A 17,794-nucleotide genomic window follows, 5' to 3' on the forward strand; every position below is an offset into this window, starting at 1 on the left:
GTGCCGTTCCGCAGATTGTTGAATGCACAGGGACGCCATCCGTGTTTTGCCAAACCGCAATTTGCGGACCACACAAAACTGGTCGTGTGCATGAGGCCTAATACGCAGCAGCCTCTTGCTGTCCATAGTGCTCAGAAGTCATGTTATCTGATGCTTGCTATTACATTAGCAGCGATATAAGGGCCGATAGCTGCCTGTTTACAACTTCAGATCTGAAAAGGCTCTGTAATTTCTAATTTAGTAGGGGTTGTCCAGGATTTAATATTGGTGGCCTTTCCTCTGCATTAGTGCTGTTTCACGCGAGCGCGTGCAATCCGGAAATCGCGTTCCGTGTGTGAGGGTGATCCTCCTTTCTGGACGCTGTTCGTTTTGCAGAAGCGCACGCCATTATACTAATTTATAATGCTATGTGCCTCTGTATGATCAGTATCTACTGAATTATACTGACCTAAAGCTGTCAGTATGATTCTGTAGCAGTAAGGTCATGCAGAGGCGCACACAGCATTATAAATCAGTATAATGTCATGCACTCCTGCGTAGGATCACAGTCCCACACGGAGCGTGATTTCTGGACTGAAAGAGCCAATAGGGACAAGCAAATTGAGTCATCTCATCAGGAGTTCCGGACCTGCAGGGGATGTCCCTGCTGCTGAAGACTCCCCTGGCTACCTGATTGACAGGACGTCTCTGCAGGCCCTGACAACGTCACACGTTTGCCGCTGAGCTGCACAAGCGCAGAGAATCTGCTTTCACCACAGGGACTGTTCATTCGCTGCCACCCAAAGGCATGACGCACCCAGATAGACCTTTATTGCAGACTGCTGATTATTCATTCATAATCTTCCAAGTGGAATAATAGAGGAATGGCATTGGGTTATTGCTCGGGAATGCAATTGGTTATTAAAACACGTCAGTAGAGCTGGCTGCTCCTTTATAAATAAATGTACACATTTATGGCCCCTTTCAGACGAGCGAGTCTGCAGCGCATCACCCGACCTGAGCTTCCAGCACTGCCGGGGTCACACAGCGTTATATTGATTTATGATGCTATGTAACCCTAACCGTTCTGGAATGTATTAGATGACACGAACAACATGCTGTCAGTGTTATCCAAAACATTCCAGGACTGTAAGGGTTACATAGCATCATAAATCAATATAACGCTATGTGACCGGGCAGTGCTGGGAGTTCAGGACGGGGGCCTAGATGTCTTCAGTGGTAGATTTGGTAGACGTGTTTTTCTGATCCTTTTTTGAATAAGCAGAATAACCATAATGTGTATCATTTTGCTTTGTTTTCTGAATAGCCACCCGCCTCTGAACGTACTGGAACAGACCACCATAAAGCAGTGTGTGGTGGGACCCAACCATGCCGCCTTCCTCCTTGAGGTAAAGCTGTACTGCTGCCCCTGAAATGATTGAAAGCAGCGGCCATCTCTCACTGATGACATCTTTTTGTTTCTCATTAGGATGGCAGAATCTGCAGAATTGGATTTTTAGTCCAGCCTGACCGACTAGAATTAAGTAAACCAGAAAATAACGATGGGTAAGACCTTTGTGTGGCAATGAAAGAGGAAAATAAGACTGGTTTCCGCAACATTAAGGCTCCATTCACACGTCCGCAATTCTGTTCCGCATTTTGCGGAACGGAATTGCGGACCCATTCATTTCTATAGGGCCACACGATGTGCTGTCCGGACCGTTCCCGAAAAAAAAATGGAACATGTCCTATTCCTGTCAAGATTAGGCATTTTCTATTATAGTGCCAGTGTCTGTGTTTTGTGGATCCGCAAAACACATACGGATGTGTGAATGGACCCTAAAGGGGGACCTGTCGGCAAGGTTGTGGTTATTAAACCCCCGGCATGTCGTGCTGGAGCTGGTAACTGCCCTTGAAGACGTGTCCATGAAATGAATTGTTTTAATAGGGGCAGAAGGTGAAGTAATCTCGCCACAGGCTGCTATCATCTGGGCAGGATGTGAATCAAGGCAGAGTGGGAGACGGGCATGTTAACAGCGACTGGAATAATTGGATGAAAAAAAATCCAGATTCCTCAATGGTTGGTAGATTTGAGTGGCTGGCGAAATTGCAAGCTTTCCAGGCTACTTGGGCCGCTTTGTCTTTTCAGTTAGCCTTTAAAAGGTATCAACCACTGAGGAATCTGTCTTAACGTGTATAATTGGACAATTTTTGGACAGAACGTATACCCCCCCATCCTGTATGCAGCTGTGCTTACAGTGTGGGAGATTTATCAGTCTGTGCCAAAAGAAAGTACTGCAAGACGCTCCAAAGCCATCTAGTTTGTGCCAAACTTATTACATACCAATGTCAGCATTCACCTCATAAAGGAGGAGTTAGGCCATAAAATAAGAAATCTGCAGAGAAAAGTGGGCACGGTTAATAAAGTGGCCTTAGGACCATGTGATATCCGAGAAAAGATGCAAATATAGGCGATGGTGTAAGCACGACAGTCACCTTCTGCAACTTTTAGTTAAATTGTGCCAAAATTGATAGATCTCCCATTGAGATATTGATCAATGCATTGCGGCTAGGACACAGGTAAGGACAAAACTTGGTGGTTTTTCCTGTCTTTTAGTCAGACTACTAAAGGGGCTGTCTCACTGTTAATACCAGGAAGTTAATACCAGGCACTTACTAATGTATTGTCCATATTGCCTCCTTTGCTGGCTGGATTCATTTTTCCATCACATTAAACGCTGCTTGTTTCCATGGTTACGACCTCCCTGCAATCCAGAAGTGGTGGTTGTACTTGCACACTACAGGAAAAGGCACTAGCCTCTAGTGGTCGGTACCATAGGAGCGCACAAAGGCTAGTGCTTTTTCCTATAGCGTGCAACCACGGCCACCACTGCTGGATTGCAATGTGGCCATAACCATGGAAACGAGCAGTGGATAATCTGAATGGAAAAATGAATTCGGGAAGCAATAGGGTTAACAATGCATTAGTAAATGCCTTGTATTAACTTACAACAGCTGGAGAGCAGCAGGTTAGCCATGCCTGATGTAGAGGAAAACTACAACTCCCACTATGCCCTGCTGTAGGCAGTTATCGGCCTGCTGGGAGTTGTAGTTTTGCAACAGCTGGAGAGCCTCAGGTTGGCCATACCTGACCTAGACAATGGAGACGACATGCAGGTAAACTGTGGGGAAGCCAGTGGGTTGGCGAAACGCACGTCAAGGTAGTAGTCTTGCCAGGTGGACCAGACCGTGTATCGATGTAGGTAATTGATTTTTTTCCATCTTTCTTTCTGCCCTACATATCCCTGTATGCTGCAGAACTCAATCAGCCGATATTTGTAGATACTGCCCGGTTTATTAGACATTGGTTGATATAATTTTTACTACTTTGGGTGAGATGTACTATATCTGTCATCTAGCTGACTATACTCTGCCGCATTATTTTAATATTCCTAAGGGCCTATATATTTATGCTCTGCTCGATATGTGAGGTGATAATTAGTTACTATATATAATGTAGTTAATTACTGTTAGGGGAGTGTGACTGATTTGCCTTTTACGTGGGACTTCTCATATTGACTGTCTGGCCTTTACACCTATGCGGTTTTCACTCTGCACGGATACAGTGGGGGGCTTTATTGTTTGTACCCTTCTGTCTTTCACCTCTATTATATTTTGTGTATTATGTTTCAATTAGGTCCCTTTCACACTTGCGTTGTCCGGATCCGGCATAGAGTTCCGTCGTCGGGGCTCTATGCCGGAAGAATCCTGATCAGTTTTATCCTAATGCATTCTGAACGGAGAGAAATCCGTTCAGGATGTCTTCAGTTCCGGAACGGAACGTTTTTTGGCCGGAGAAAATACCGCAGCATGCTGCGCTTTTTGCTCCGGCCAAAAATCCTGAAAACTTGCCGCAAGGCCGGATGCGGAATTAATGCCCATTGAAAGGCATTGATCCGGATCCGGCCTTAAGCTAAACGTCGTTTCGGCGCATTGCCGGATCCGACGTTTAGCTTTTTTAGAGTGGTTACCATGGCTGCCGGGACGCTTAAGTCCTGGCAGCCATGGTAAAGTGTAGTGGGGAGCGGGGGAGCAGCATACTTGCAGTCTGTGCGGCTCCCGGGGCGCTCCAGAGTGACGTCAGGGCGCCCCAAGCGCATGGAACACGTCATTCTGGAGCGCCCCGGGAGCCACACGGACTGTAAGTATACCGCTCCCCCGCTCCTACTATGGCAACCAGGACATTAATAGCGTCCTGGGTGCCATAGTAACACTGAACGCATTTTGAAGACTGCTCCGTCTTCAAATGCTTTCAGTACACTTGCGTTTTTCCGGATCCGGCGTGTAATTCCGGCAAGTGGAGTACACGCCGGATCCGGACAACGCAAGTGTGAAAGAGGGCCCTTAATTGCTTTTGGTATATCTTATGCAGTATTTTCTGTGTATTTGAGTTTGGGCTATTAGCTTCTAGTGGAGAGGAAGCGGCGCTTGCACGACTGCTTTAAACAGCTGATTAGTGGGGGCTCGGGAGTCATACCCCCCTAAAATCTGATATTAATCCCTTATCCTGAGAAAAAGTCATGCATATTACGCCAGTGCACAACCCCTTTTAAGCCCGTTCACCATTATTCCACAGAAGTTCTCCGGACTCCAGATATTGATGACCTGTCCTGATGTCATCAATATGGGATCAGTGGGTTCTGACGTCCATGTATGCATACAATGGCGATATAAATGCTCATTATATGAACAGGACTCTTGGTGTACGGCAAAGGACCACATGGTCCTGTATCAGCATGGGTGGAAACTTACAAGCACTGTTATAAATTTACATCAGATTAATCCTTACAGATATTATATTGTGTGTGTATATAATGGCATAATAAAGCCTAGAAAACCACCTATGGGTAATGGGGTTGCTGGAAGCTGCGTGCAGATATTTCTAGAATGTGCCACGTGGAGAGCGTCTTCTCCCGCCAAGATCCCAAGGGTGTTGCTTAGGCTTGTTTCTTGCCAGACCAAGTCCTTGAGCATTTATTTGTACAACCCGGATGGTGGTGGTTTCATTTCTTTCTTACTTCTGACTGATATGCCCTCTTTTGTTTTCAGTTCAAAGTTGAACAGTGGCTCAGGGGCAGGAAGGACATCCAGGCCAGGCAGGACTAGTGACTCTCCCTGGTTTTTGTCTGGCTCTGAGACTCTTGGCAGACTGGCAAGCAACACCCTTGGGTAAGTTTTCAAAGGGTTAAGGCTGAAAATATAAAAAAAATAAAAAATCTTTCTTTCTTTTCTTCCTGGAAGCTCAACATGTATTTTCGATGTGTGTAGGAGAACCTGCAACCACTGTAGATAAATGTACCATCTTTCACCAAAGTCAATTGTAAATGTAGTGCAGTTTATTTCTAGATATGTTGCTGAAGGAGTCTTTGGTTCAGTGTTGCAGGCCATAGGGTAATGAGTGACCTTTGCGTGTATTCTTTGCCTTGTATTTTCTTCTTTTTTTCCATTATACAGCAGTCGCTGGAGTTCTGGAGTAGGTGGAAGTGGAGGTGGATCCTCTGGCCGGTCTTCTGCAGGTGCTAGAGATTCTCGTAGACAGACCCGGGTTATTCGTACTGGAAGGGACAGAGGCTCCGGACTTCTGGGAAGTCAGCCACAGCCAGTGATTCCAGCTTCAGTGATACCCGAAGAGCTGATTTCACAGGTAATTTTATGTTTCTAGAATATTACCTGTACGTTATTTTTCTTAATGTAATATTCTAGACTATATATATATATATATATATATATATATATATATATATATATATATATATATAGCCCTTCTGATAATCCAAATTCTGTTAGTTTTTTTATCACTGCATGCGATTTTAAATAAATGTCTATCATTGGTATATTTAGAGTTAAACCAAGTCAATCAGGTGGTGGGGGAGAGCCTGTTAAGCATATAGGGGGTCATTTCTGAAAAGATATAGGCCAATATCTGTCGCAAAGGGGGTTTGCAGCTGAATTGGCGACTTCGTCATACACGCCACATTCTCCAGTTCCGTTTTCATTTCCATTCTCCAGTTCCATTTTCTATGCCGGTTTTAGGCATAGAAAATCTAAATCTATGCCAGCAAGGGAGCTGGAGTAGATTTAAGCTTGCAGTGGATGCGCGTAAGTTAAAGAGGACCTTTCACTAATATACAAACTCAAAACTAACTATACCTGGGGGCAGAGCGGCGCCCAGGGGTCCCCCTGCACAGACGGAGCTCAGACACCGGAGCATATACCGGGCGAACGGAGCGACGCCCAGGCATACTAGTAAGTGCAGGGGGACCCCTGGGCGCCGCTCTGCCCACAGGTATAGTTAGTTTTGAGTTTGTATATTAGTGAAAGGTCCTCTTTAAGTAGAGGCCGGCGCCTCTACAGAATTTAGGCCCGTCAAGCCTCTGCTCAGGGTTAATCCTGGCGTCTAAAACGCTGCTCTTAATAAATGACACCAATAGTGTAGATTCACATGTGGGGGATTTTCTGCCGACCATTTGAGGCTGAAAGTCTGAATGGCTTTTTGTCAGCAAGCACGTGGATTTCTGTGAGCTGCATTCAGATGAATAATACAGTTGCGGTCATTTCTGCATCACATCTACTACATCCGAATTTATGTATCGTACTGACATGAAGCCTGAAGAGTAGACCATTCAGCAGGAATGAGTCCTTCCTTTATATTTCCCATGGAAAAAAAATAATACAGTTTATGAAATCGCCATAATGGGTTGTCTCATTTGAGACAGGCCCTTTCAAAATATGGCAACCAAGGCGACTAGCTTATTGACCCGTTCCCTCCTCTGGGAAAACGGAATTTCGGCATGCAATTCAGTGGCCACCTCTGTCGCGGTTGATGCAGAAGAAGTTTACTTTTACATGATGGTCATTCAGACAAATGACCATCCACTTAATAGAAGGCCTACTTAAGTACACTAAAATGGAGCAGCTTTGTTCTCGCTCATAAAGGGAGATTCTGAGTTGGGGGGGCCCCCCCCCCCCCTATGATGTACAGTATATATCTGCTAATAGGGCTTGTGAACTGGGGGTGTCTCCATGAGCAGATGAGAGACCGAATCCCTGTCCCCTTTACCCCTTTTAGGTCCTGGTTCAGGCATAATACCAGTTTTGGTGTGTAATGGCATTACTGTCTTATCCACTATAGGCACAGGTTGTCCTTCAAGGAAAGTCCAGAAGCGTCATTATAAGAGAACTACAGAGGACAAATCTTGACGTGAATTTGGCAGTGAACAATCTCTTGAGCCGCGATGACGAAGACGGGGATGATGGGGACGACACAGCCAGTGAATCCTACTTACCAGGAGGTTAGTGTTGATTTTTTTGACCTTGTCTATTGCTCACATCTAGAGGCGGCCTTATTTCCTAAAACAAATCTTAGTAGGCGATGAAACGCCTCTGGAAATGTGGTCACGTGCTGTGAGTCTGTCATGGCAGGTGACCTCGTTTCTGGGTGTTAGTGACTGTAGTGAAATGTCTCATGGCATTCTGTTTTCATATTTTGCTTAATGACGGCTTGTGATCCTTGTGTTTATAGAGGATCTTATGTCACTGCTGGATGCTGACATTCATTCTGCTCACCCAAGTGTCATAATTGATGCAGATGCTATGTTTTCAGAAGATATTAGCTACTTTGGTTATCCATCCTTTCGGCGCTCTTCACTTTCCAGGATAGGCTCATCTAGAGGTAATTCTGTGCCTTTGTTATCTTAGAAATTAGCCGTGTTATATCCTATTTTTTTTTAGCTTCCCCTTGTAATTTTGGTTTTTATCATTTTTAAGACATGTAGGCCAATGGCAGACCCTGAAAGCAATCAGTAGGCGTCCTTGGTGGCCCAGTTAAACCAAAAGAGGCAAGGATCTTCTCAGCCCTACATCATGGTTTCCTAGCCTTTTTTTTTATTTTTTTTCTGGCAGCGTCATGCTGGACCTCATGGCAAACAGGTCCTTTGTCAAATTGGTCAGGAGCTAATATACTCTGTACCTTTTTTGACTTCTCCAGTAGCAAAATGGTTAATTGTACACGTGGAAGGTTTAATTCCTTGCCCTTTTCCTCCGTTTTTACACTGCTGGCTCATTAAGGTGTTGCACTGGCTAGCACACCATTAACCTGTGCTATGGTTTAATACGCTTAGAGACCCTCTTAGTAAGTAGTTCTGCATTAAACATTCCATTTAGGGCTAAACCATGCTTCTTGTCAAAGCTGTTTTGTCATTGTGGTTTTTTCCTTTTCTTTTTCCTCCAAAAAACAAAGTTTAATATTCCTCCTGTGAGGAGAAGCATGTCAGGCTCACAAACCACCCCCTTTTGTGTGGTAAATTTAAAACTAGTTCTATGACCCTATATATCAAGAAATGGCAGTAATGGAGATCATTTCTTTTAAGCGTACATGAGCTTAAGTTGCTGCTAGATAAGAAGGGTCTTAAATAGAGATTGGCTTACTTTTATCCCACTGGTGTGACCCAATTGCATACCAGTTCTCCTTCTTCCCTTAGAAAGAGACTCTGAACTGTTGCGCGAACGTGAGTCAGTTTTGCGATTGCGTGAGAGGCGGTGGCTTGATGGGGCCTCATTCGATAATGAAAGAGGCTCCACAAGCAAAGAAGGGGAGCCCAGTCTGGACAAGAAGAACACTCCTATTCTGAGTCCAGTATCACTAGGAGAAGATCTGCAGTGGTGGCCAGAAAAGGTATAGTGTTTTTTTTGTCTTCATATACAGCCGCCCTTAGTGGAAAGGTAACCCATCACTAGGTCTGGGGCCACTAAACCACCAGTATGTCTTTATGCAGCTGGGGTGTAGTGTTCCAAACCTGCCCTTTATCAAACTAGTCTGTTTCTGTATTGTGCAGTGAAAGAACTTATAATTTACTGGAGATGAGTCCGGGAGCACTGTGCACTGGTCGATGTGTAGATGCTGGGAATGGTACACCTTACTTCAGCTTTGCAGCGAAGCAAGGCGTGCTCATTCTGGCTTTTTCTGTACACCCCAAGTTACTGGCCCCAAGTCCCGGTTTCATGTCTGGTAGTAGGTTCTTCTATTACCCAGTGCACATATGGCTGGTTTTGATGGGAGCAGTTTTTGGAGCGTTAATTCCAACTGCATAACAACATGCTTGTGGTTTTAAAGGGGGTTATCCGATTGTTGGAAGTTATCCTCTATCCACCACTAGGACCCCCATCGATCACGAGAACAGGGGGCCCCCATCCCCTCCAGCCCCCCTGAAATGAACAGAACGGCCGGTCGCACATGCATGCGGCTGCTCCATTCATTTCTATGGTATTTCCGGAGACGGCAGAATACACCGCTTTATTTCCGGAACCCCCATAGAAATGAACAGGGCAGCGGTAGGACCCCCACCGATCTAATAGTTATCCCCTATCCCAGGGATCAGCAGCCTTTGGCACTCCAGCTGTTGTGAAACTACAACTCCCAGCATGCTCCTTTCACTTCTGTGAGAGTTCATTGAACAGCCAAGCAAGTGTGCACGATGGGAGATGCAGTTTCACGACACCTGGAGTGCCGGAGGTTGCTGGACCCCTACCTTCTTTTGTGGATAGGGGATGACTTCTACCAACCAGAATACCCCATTAATGGTCCCAAACCTATTGACAGATTCCGTTTAAATTCACACACATTCTGCGTTTCAAAGATCAGCTGTATGCAGTAAGCTCCACCTGGCGGTAGCTTTACCATTTGCACTATATATGTATTTCATACGGCTGGTGGTTGGAAATATCTTAAGACTGCACTAGTAGATGTTGTTCATGTTTTTATGTAGGATGGAACAAAATTTATTGCCATTGGAGCTCTGTATTCAGAACTGGTTGCAGTGAGCAGTAAAGGAGAGCTGTATCAGTGGAAATGGCTAGAATCCGAACCGTACAGGAACCCACAGGTTTGTCACGCTCATGTGCTGCTTCAATTAATTATTTCTTCCCTTAGGACTGAACATTTGACATTTTTCTTCTGTGTTTTATTTTTCTCCACCTTTTTCAGAACCCGTTGATTCATCATCCAAGAACTGCTTTCTTAGGCCTGACGAATGAGAAAATTGTTCTTCTTTCTGCAAATAGTATTCGGGCAACGGTTGCTACAGAAAGCAATAAGGTTTGGACTTTTGCTCTAAAAATTAAACTTCTCCTTGATACTAGCAATTGGTCAAGTTGCTTCATTTTCTTTTCTTATGAAAAATATTTATTGTAGTTCTGATTCATTAAGTGGAGATGGAGCAGAAGGTTAAGGAGACGTAAGCGAACCAGTCAGGATATTTCTGCTGCCAACTCGGAGAGCTGGATATGATAGGCGAGATGCTGCACCCTGAGATATATAGGTTTCTGTGATTTGGAGCAGGATTTCTGCATAAAAAGCAAAGAGTCCAGTGAGAGTCCTCATTACCCTGCCGTCACAGAATGGTTGACAGCTCTATCAGTGTCTGTATGTGTACAGAAAAGGCTGTTGATCACTGTGTGTGGGTGGGGTAGTCAGGACTTTCTGCCTTTCCTTGTAGTCCTGTCAGGATTCTCTCTGCTTTTTACTCTGAATTATTGCTCCAAATCAATGAATCTGTAGATCATTGAACACAAGAGCAAAAGGTTAAATGGGTTACCTGGGAACTTATATTGATAACCTATCCTCAGGATTGGTTATTATCACATTGACAGGGGTCCAAGTCCCAGCACCCACCGCTGATCAGCTTTTTCAGCAAGCCTCTGAGCTCACCGGTGCGAAGCCAGCTCCTGGCAGCTTTCCAAGCAGTGTGCCATACATTATATAGTTACTGTGCTTGGTATTGCAGATCAGCCTCATTGACCCGAATAGGGCAGAGCTGCAACTAGGCCATGTGACTGATGCACGGTGACGTCACATGGCCTAGGAAGAGGCTGCGGGGGTCCCAGGTGTCTGACTCCTGCTGATCTGATATTGATGACCTATCCTGAGGTTAAAGATGTGCATGTTAAGTTCAGTTGGCCACCCTTGTTAATACAATAGTTAGCACAGTTTCTATGGCATGTAATTTATAACCTAGTCCTTACGTTTTTTTTTTTTGTTTTTTTTGGTCAGGTGGCCACATGGGTAGATGAGACTCTAAGTTCAGTTGCTTCAAAATTAGAGCACACAGCCCAAGTGTTTCCAGAGCTGCAGGGAGAGAAGATTGTGTCACTGCATTGCTGTGCGCTTTACACTTGTGCACAGCTGGAAAACAATCTCTACTGGTGGTGAGTAGATCTGTTTTAATGAACAATTATTATGGCCTTTATTGTTTGGTAATCCATTGGTATGTGAAACACCCTGATTATCTTCCCATAAGTATTGTTACCTGAAATATCAATACAAACCAGAAAACATGGCTTCCTCTGTCTTTCATCTTGACGCAAGCACAAGAATAATGCAAGCACAAGAATAATCACTTGGGGTTAAAGAGGTTGTCTCATCATAGACATTGGTGGCATGTCGGTAAAGCATGTCGCTAATTGCAATTGGACCCCTTGCTGATCAGATGTGTCCTCTAAAGTGTGCAGCAAATTTACAAGAACAATACAATATTGCATCTTGCATGAGGTGTGCAGTAGTATTCATTAATGTGCATACAAATGCTGATAGTTTCTCTGAATTTCTTTTAGGGGTGTTGTTCCTTTTAGTCAGCGGAAAAAAATGCTCGAGAAAGCCAGAGCGAAAAACAAGAAACCCAAATCAAGTGCTGGAATTTCATCGATGCCAAACATTACTGTGGGTACCCAGGTGAGAATCTTTGTTGTAGTAACTGGATGTTCATTAAAGGGGTTATCCAGGAAAATATATTTATGACCTATCCTCAGGATGGGTCATCAATATCGGCTTAGTGATTGTCCGACACCCAGGACTCTCGACAATCCGCTGTTAGAGGCCTCTTCCTAGGCCAAGCGATGTCACCGTACATGGGTCATGTGGCCTAGTTGCATTTCAGCCCCATTCAAGTTCCTCTAGGATGTGGGGATACTTAATCCCTCAATCGTATCGAGGGGAGCCGATGGGTTGAGAGGAATCTCACTCTGTTAACCCCTTAGATGCAGTGGTCAGCATTCAGTGGTATTTAATGGGTTAACCCATCAGCATCGGTTAAAACAGCTGTTACCGCAGGGGATCGGCTATTACTGTGCTATTACACAGAAAATCACTACGTCAGGAAAGGGTTAAAGAAATTGTGTTTTTTCGTTGTTAAATAATGTATCTATTACCTCGATATACCTTATGTAATTCATATGGGATATTACTTCAGAAATTTTGGAGGTTGAGGAGTAAGTATATCCTCTTCATGCTGGTAATAGTAATGCAGGTATTTGTAGGATTTGAGATGTTGAAATTTTTTTTTTCCTTGTAATGAAAAATATTTTGTCTATTGGTATAGTTATTATTACAGTGTGATTCTATATATTGTTTTATGTTCTCCTAGAAGAAGTTGTTGCGTATCAATCATCCATGCCATAAGTCTGCTTTTTGTTGAGTTACTTTTAAGACCTTCTGTTTTCTGGGAGGTTACATCATGTATGTGCCATCTTTGGTCATGCAGATTTTTATTTAATTTTTTTACCTTTTGATCATCTGTTTATTTTTTACCATATGTTTTTGATCTGATAGATGATGGGGCCATTTTCCAAAAAGTTTGTGTATGTGTAAATAGTTTTGTTTTTTTTGTTTTGGTATTGGTTTGAGATTGTCGGATTTTGTTTTTAAAAGAATATGAAACCTTTTTCCTTCTTTTACTAGATATATTCTAGGTTTGAGCAAGGAGGACATTTGTGAAAATTGGTTGTTAGGTTATATTTCATTATTTCCTCTTTTTCTCATGTTTCCAATTCATACATTTAGTTGACCTTCTTCTTTGTTATCCCCCTTTCTTTCCATTCTTGAAATAAAGGGCCTTCTTTTCTGGGTGTAAATTCTGTAACGTTCCATAGTGTGTGTTTAGATGGTAGTTTGTGTATTTTCTGACTTTATGTTCTTGTTAGCAACTCTTAAAGGAAACCAGTCATCAGGATACACCAGTGCAGCTAAATAAATGTTCATACTGTGCATTCGCCACTGGTTCCTAAACAGTCTTTGTCTAGTCTCTAAAATATTGTATTAATGTAAAAAAAAAAAAAAACATTTAAATTGTACCTGGAGTCATTAAAGGGACACTGACAGGGCCAATAAGCATATTGAGGTATATATATGGCAGTACAGGTCTTATAATGGGTATTACAATCATCTAAGTTTCCCCCCTGTCCACATTATACATACAGTAAACTTTATAACCTGCTCCAACGGTCTTCAATCTGCCCAAGGGGCGGCGTTTCACCTCTCTTGCGCCCAGCCAGCTTCCCCCAACTGCCGCTTTGAAGCGCCGCCCAGCTCATGAATATTCAGTTTGCTGGGCGGCTTCTGCGGTCCCCACTCTGAAGCGCTGCGCTTAACAGTGCCCGGCGCATGCGCCGGATCTTGTGAAATCCGGTACAGTAAGCGCCGCCCAGCTTATCAATATTCACTTCGCTGGGCGGCGCTTACTGTCCCCGACTTCGCAAGATCCGGCGCATGCGCAGGGCACTGTTCAGCGCAGCGCTTCAGAGCGGGGACCGCAGAAGCCGCCCAGCAAACTGTATATTCATGAGCTGGGCGGCGCTTCAAAGCGGCAGTTGGGGGAGGCTGGCTGGGCGCAAGAGAAGTGAAACGCCGCCCCTTGGGCAGATTGAAGACCGTTGGAGCAGGTTATAAAACTTAAAGTTTACTGTATGTATAATGTGGACAGGGGGGAAACTTAGATGATTGTAATACCCATTATAAGACTTGTACTGCCATATATATACCTCAATATGCTTATTGGCCCTGTCAGTGTCCCTTTAAAGCATTGGCCAGGATATGGGGAGACATGAGTCATCTCCCTGTTAACCCTCCAATCTCCTCTAAAGTAGAGGGGGGAGTCTTAGAGAAGGTGTGCTTGCATTCTGTAACCATTGCGAGAGGCAGAATGATGGTATTGGCAATTGAATATTTTTTGTTCAGTTTTGCCACCAGTATTAATCTCTCTCTCTTTTCCGACAGGTTTGCTTAAGAAATAATCCTCTTTATCACGCCGGAGCAGTGGCCTTCTCTATTAGTGCTGGAATCCCAAAAGTTGGGGTCCTGATGGAGTCTGTCTGGAATATGAATGACAGCTGCAGGTTCCAACTACGTTCACCTGAGAGCCTAAAAAACCTTGAGAAAACTAGCAAGACTACAGAGGCCAAGTACGTGCAAGCACCTAACCTCATGTTGTGTGGTGTAAATTCTATTTTTCAAGCATCCTTAACTTATGTGGAATTAGTAGATATCTCACTTGGTGGAGGTCCAGAACTATTACATGCATTAGGCTATGTTCACTTGGCTATGGGCTTTCCATCTGTGTTTTTACATATTTTAACGGCAGGAATGGCACACTCTGGGACTTTTCTTTTATCAAAAATACTGAAACCTTGACTGTTGATGGAACCATCTATTTGGAAACTGATCCATCGTAGAATTATAAGTGGGGCCATGATTTTAGTGTTATAACAGTCTAGTTCTTGTTAGCTGTGAGTATAAGCTCATTCACTTGATCGTGCACAGTCTGTTGGCTGCATCTCCCAGACCAACCACAGGTCTACTTTACTGTACTCACATCATCATGTGAGTTCAGTAGATCACGATCTGATAGGAACTGACCGTATCGTGAAACACAGATGCAGTCCGTTTGGGTCAGGGGAGCAGTGGTCAGTTTGGCAGATGCAGCTGTGTTTCCTGGAGCAAGCACTGTCGTGGGAATCTGTCCTTAGGATGCCTTCACAGGTGGCAGATTTTATTGCAGAAATCTTTGGTGACTCAGTTTCCTACAACAGAATTGGCTTGTTTTAATGGCAAGTACTTGAATTTTTGCAAGAATTCAGGTGAACTGAACTTATTTTTAGAAGCAGAATTTCTGCTGAAAAATCCACCTAGTGTGTAAGCCACCCTTAGTGTGCCCACAGTTTTTAGTATTCCTGTGAATTTATTTTGTGTAAGTATACTTAATCCTTGTTTCTAATGTTATTGCAAGGCCTGAAAGTAAACAGGAGCCTGTAAAAACAGAAATGGGACCCCCTCCATCGCCTGCATCCACCTGTAGCGACGCATCTTCCATTGCCAGCAGTGCTTCAATGCCATATAGTAAGTTATTGATTATTATGGGGTTCAATTTTATACAGAATTTTTTTTAAGGGTCTCTTAATCTCAAATGTTAATTATTGCGATCTGCCTAGTTAAGGCATCACCCCAGGGAGAAACGTCAGCTTTTGCTTCATACAGCTTCACAAGCCCCCAAGTACTGGTACTGTTACCCTTTGCAGGCTGCAGCTGACCCCAACAGAATCGAGACAGGAAGTGTACCCAAACAACATCACATAATGTTGCAATGATAGCTACCCTCCCCGCAAGTAAAGATATTTATCTTGGGGGAGAAAGAAAACGCATGAAAAGAGGCCAAAACTTTAAGACTTTAAAAACAACCTGTCTTGACCATTGTAAAGTGAGTGTGCTCACTTTACAAATGTCATTGTTCTCTTCTTTCATTTTTACGTGCACCACACTATGATTTGCTATACTGGGCATTGTTTTTTGCAGTGTTTCACAGATCACCGCTAAAATTTTTAATGCACCATTTCTTTTCCTTCCAAGAACGTAGACGATCTACGCCAGCTCCGAAAGAAGAAGAGAAGGTGAATGAAGAGCAGTGGTCACTAAGAGAAGTTGTGTTTGTCGAGGATGTTAAGAATGTTCCCGTGGGCAAGGTTAATAACATGACTTTGGTATAAATTCTGTTCTACAGTCCTGTCGGTGTGCATTTTGAATAAAAATTTTTTTTGTGTAATGTTAAGGTACTTAAAGTTGATGGAGCTTATGTTGCTGTGAAGTTCCCTGGAACTTCAAATAACTCAAACAGCCAATGCACTCCTGGCTGTGATCCCGACCCATCATCTCTCCTCCAAGACTGCAGACTTTTAAGGATCGATGAGCTCCAGGTACAACCTATTTATCCCACCCTTCCCAAAACTTCATTCTATACATTTTATTGGTCTTTGACGTATTTTTATTGTTTCCATAAAACAATGTCATATAATTTGTGCTCAATTTAGCAGGTATAATTAGATAAAAGGGCGTTAAACTTTGTACAAAACCTGAAAGCTATTATAATGTAATGTGCAGTTTGTTACATCCCTGTTAGTTTTCAGTCTCCAACCCAAAAAATTGTTCTGCATCCCATTGGCTGACACTTATTAGTGGCGTGGCCTATATCTCCTCCTTGTTCCCTCATTGATTGATGGTGCTGACTGACATTTTTCCCCAAGCTGGGAAGGCATCACATGCAGTACATGTTATACCTGTTTAAGAGGCACTCCCACAAAATGTTTTATTCTCTGACCTGTTAGAAAGGTCTTTGATGTAAACTGTAGTGAAATTAATTTTCTTACCAGTAATTGTAGTTGAGTTATAACCTACCTTCTGATCCTTAGCTGTGTCATGTGACCAGCACTCTGACTTTCGAAATAACATGTGTGGACAGGAAGCAATTATTTATATATAATACTATGTATTCCTATGGGATCCTCAATGTCAGTCTCATAGTAATGAATAGAGAAGTAACTGACTTTTCTGTGTGAGTTCGAGATCAGAGTGCTGGTCACATGACACAGCTGAGGATCAGAAGGGAGGTTATAACTCGCAAATACAGTCACTGGTAAAAATAAAATTACCTTCACTACAGTTTACATCATGGACCTTTCTAACAGGTCAGAGTATATATATTTTTTGTTGCTGTGCTACTTTAAAACTCAAGGATGCCATTGACAGCTTGCGTGGTAAAAAATTAATCCATTAATGATGGTTATAGAGCTTATTTCTGGGACCCACACCTATGAAGAGAATGGTAATCCCCTGACAACTCACAGCAGTGAACTAAATGTGAATAATTGTAGAAAGGTCACAAATGTCCGTGTCATTGGGGACACAGCAAAGACCTTGGGTATAGCTCCTGCCACTAGGAGACAGACACTAAGCAAAAAGTGTTAACTCCTCCTACTGAGCTAATTGGTTTTAGCTTTGTGCCCTTAGGAGGCAGACTCCGCTCTGCAGGTCTTTCTTTTTTCACGCTCTTGGGGCCAGGGTGGCATTATCCCTCGGTTACCCACCTGGCAGCAAAGCGGGATGCCCTCTAACATCCTCAGTAGCCAGGACAGAAGAAAAGGTGACGTGGAGGACTACCACCAGTCCTCCCGCCCCATAGGGAGAAACTTGGGAGGCTTAAGGACCTTGCTTGGAACCAAGGCTCGACTTCAGGGATTGTGAGTCGTGAATATGGGGACAAAACAGTTTTGTTTTGGCTCCTCTCCCTCCTGGTTTTTGGATGAAGGCACATGTATTCTGGCCTGCTCCTGGGACTCTCTGCTCTACGAACGGGTAGGCTCTGTCCTAAGTTGCACCCCTCCCATCCTATATTCCTTTTGCAGGCTATTGGCTAATTTTGTTTGGCGACGTCAGTTTCCCTGGATTTGTCATCCTCCAGGGGCTTACTTTCCTCTCCCTAGGTCCCCATCACCCAGACAGGAGTCCACCATTGCTACCTACTTTGCCTGTGCCCTTTGTAGTACCAAATATCAGATTGGCCTTTATTCAGCATTTGTTTGGCTCCAGGACCCCAGGTGATCACGCTCCCTGTCTACAGCTGTATTCGACCTGTCTCGGACGTCCCTGTCAATAGTTGAC

At 43.7% G+C, this 17,794-nt stretch overlaps 1 protein-coding gene across 8 annotated transcripts in view; it reads left to right on the forward strand.

The window, feature by feature from the left end:
- Positions 1 to 17,794, forward strand: part of UBR5 (ubiquitin protein ligase E3 component n-recognin 5) — an 83,655-nt gene that overhangs the window by 23,629 nt on the left and 42,232 nt on the right. For 6 of the 8 annotated variants that reach the window (XM_044295848.1, XM_044295852.1, XM_044295856.1 and 3 more), the window contains exons 3-17: positions 1,307 to 1,388; positions 1,469 to 1,545; positions 5,089 to 5,208; positions 5,494 to 5,683; positions 7,172 to 7,331; positions 7,562 to 7,711; positions 8,502 to 8,713; positions 9,804 to 9,920; positions 10,022 to 10,132; positions 11,087 to 11,241; positions 11,647 to 11,764; positions 14,084 to 14,268; positions 15,093 to 15,202; positions 15,710 to 15,822; positions 15,910 to 16,053. In XM_044295848.1, the coding sequence (XP_044151783.1) occupies positions 1,307 to 1,388; positions 1,469 to 1,545; positions 5,089 to 5,208; positions 5,494 to 5,683; positions 7,172 to 7,331; positions 7,562 to 7,711; positions 8,502 to 8,713; positions 9,804 to 9,920; positions 10,022 to 10,132; positions 11,087 to 11,241; positions 11,647 to 11,764; positions 14,084 to 14,268; positions 15,093 to 15,202; positions 15,710 to 15,822; positions 15,910 to 16,053 (2,044 nt within the window). The remainder of the gene's footprint in view (positions 1 to 1,306; positions 1,389 to 1,468; positions 1,546 to 5,088; positions 5,209 to 5,493; positions 5,684 to 7,171; positions 7,332 to 7,561; positions 7,712 to 8,501; positions 8,714 to 9,803; positions 9,921 to 10,021; positions 10,133 to 11,086; positions 11,242 to 11,646; positions 11,765 to 14,083; positions 14,269 to 15,092; positions 15,203 to 15,709; positions 15,823 to 15,909; positions 16,054 to 17,794) is intronic. The other 2 variants (XM_044295854.1, XM_044295855.1) reach the window with 1 other exon arrangement.

This window comes from Bufo gargarizans, chromosome 5 (assembly GCF_014858855.1).
Source record: "Bufo gargarizans isolate SCDJY-AF-19 chromosome 5, ASM1485885v1, whole genome shotgun sequence".
Taxonomy (NCBI): domain Eukaryota; kingdom Metazoa; phylum Chordata; class Amphibia; order Anura; family Bufonidae; genus Bufo; species Bufo gargarizans.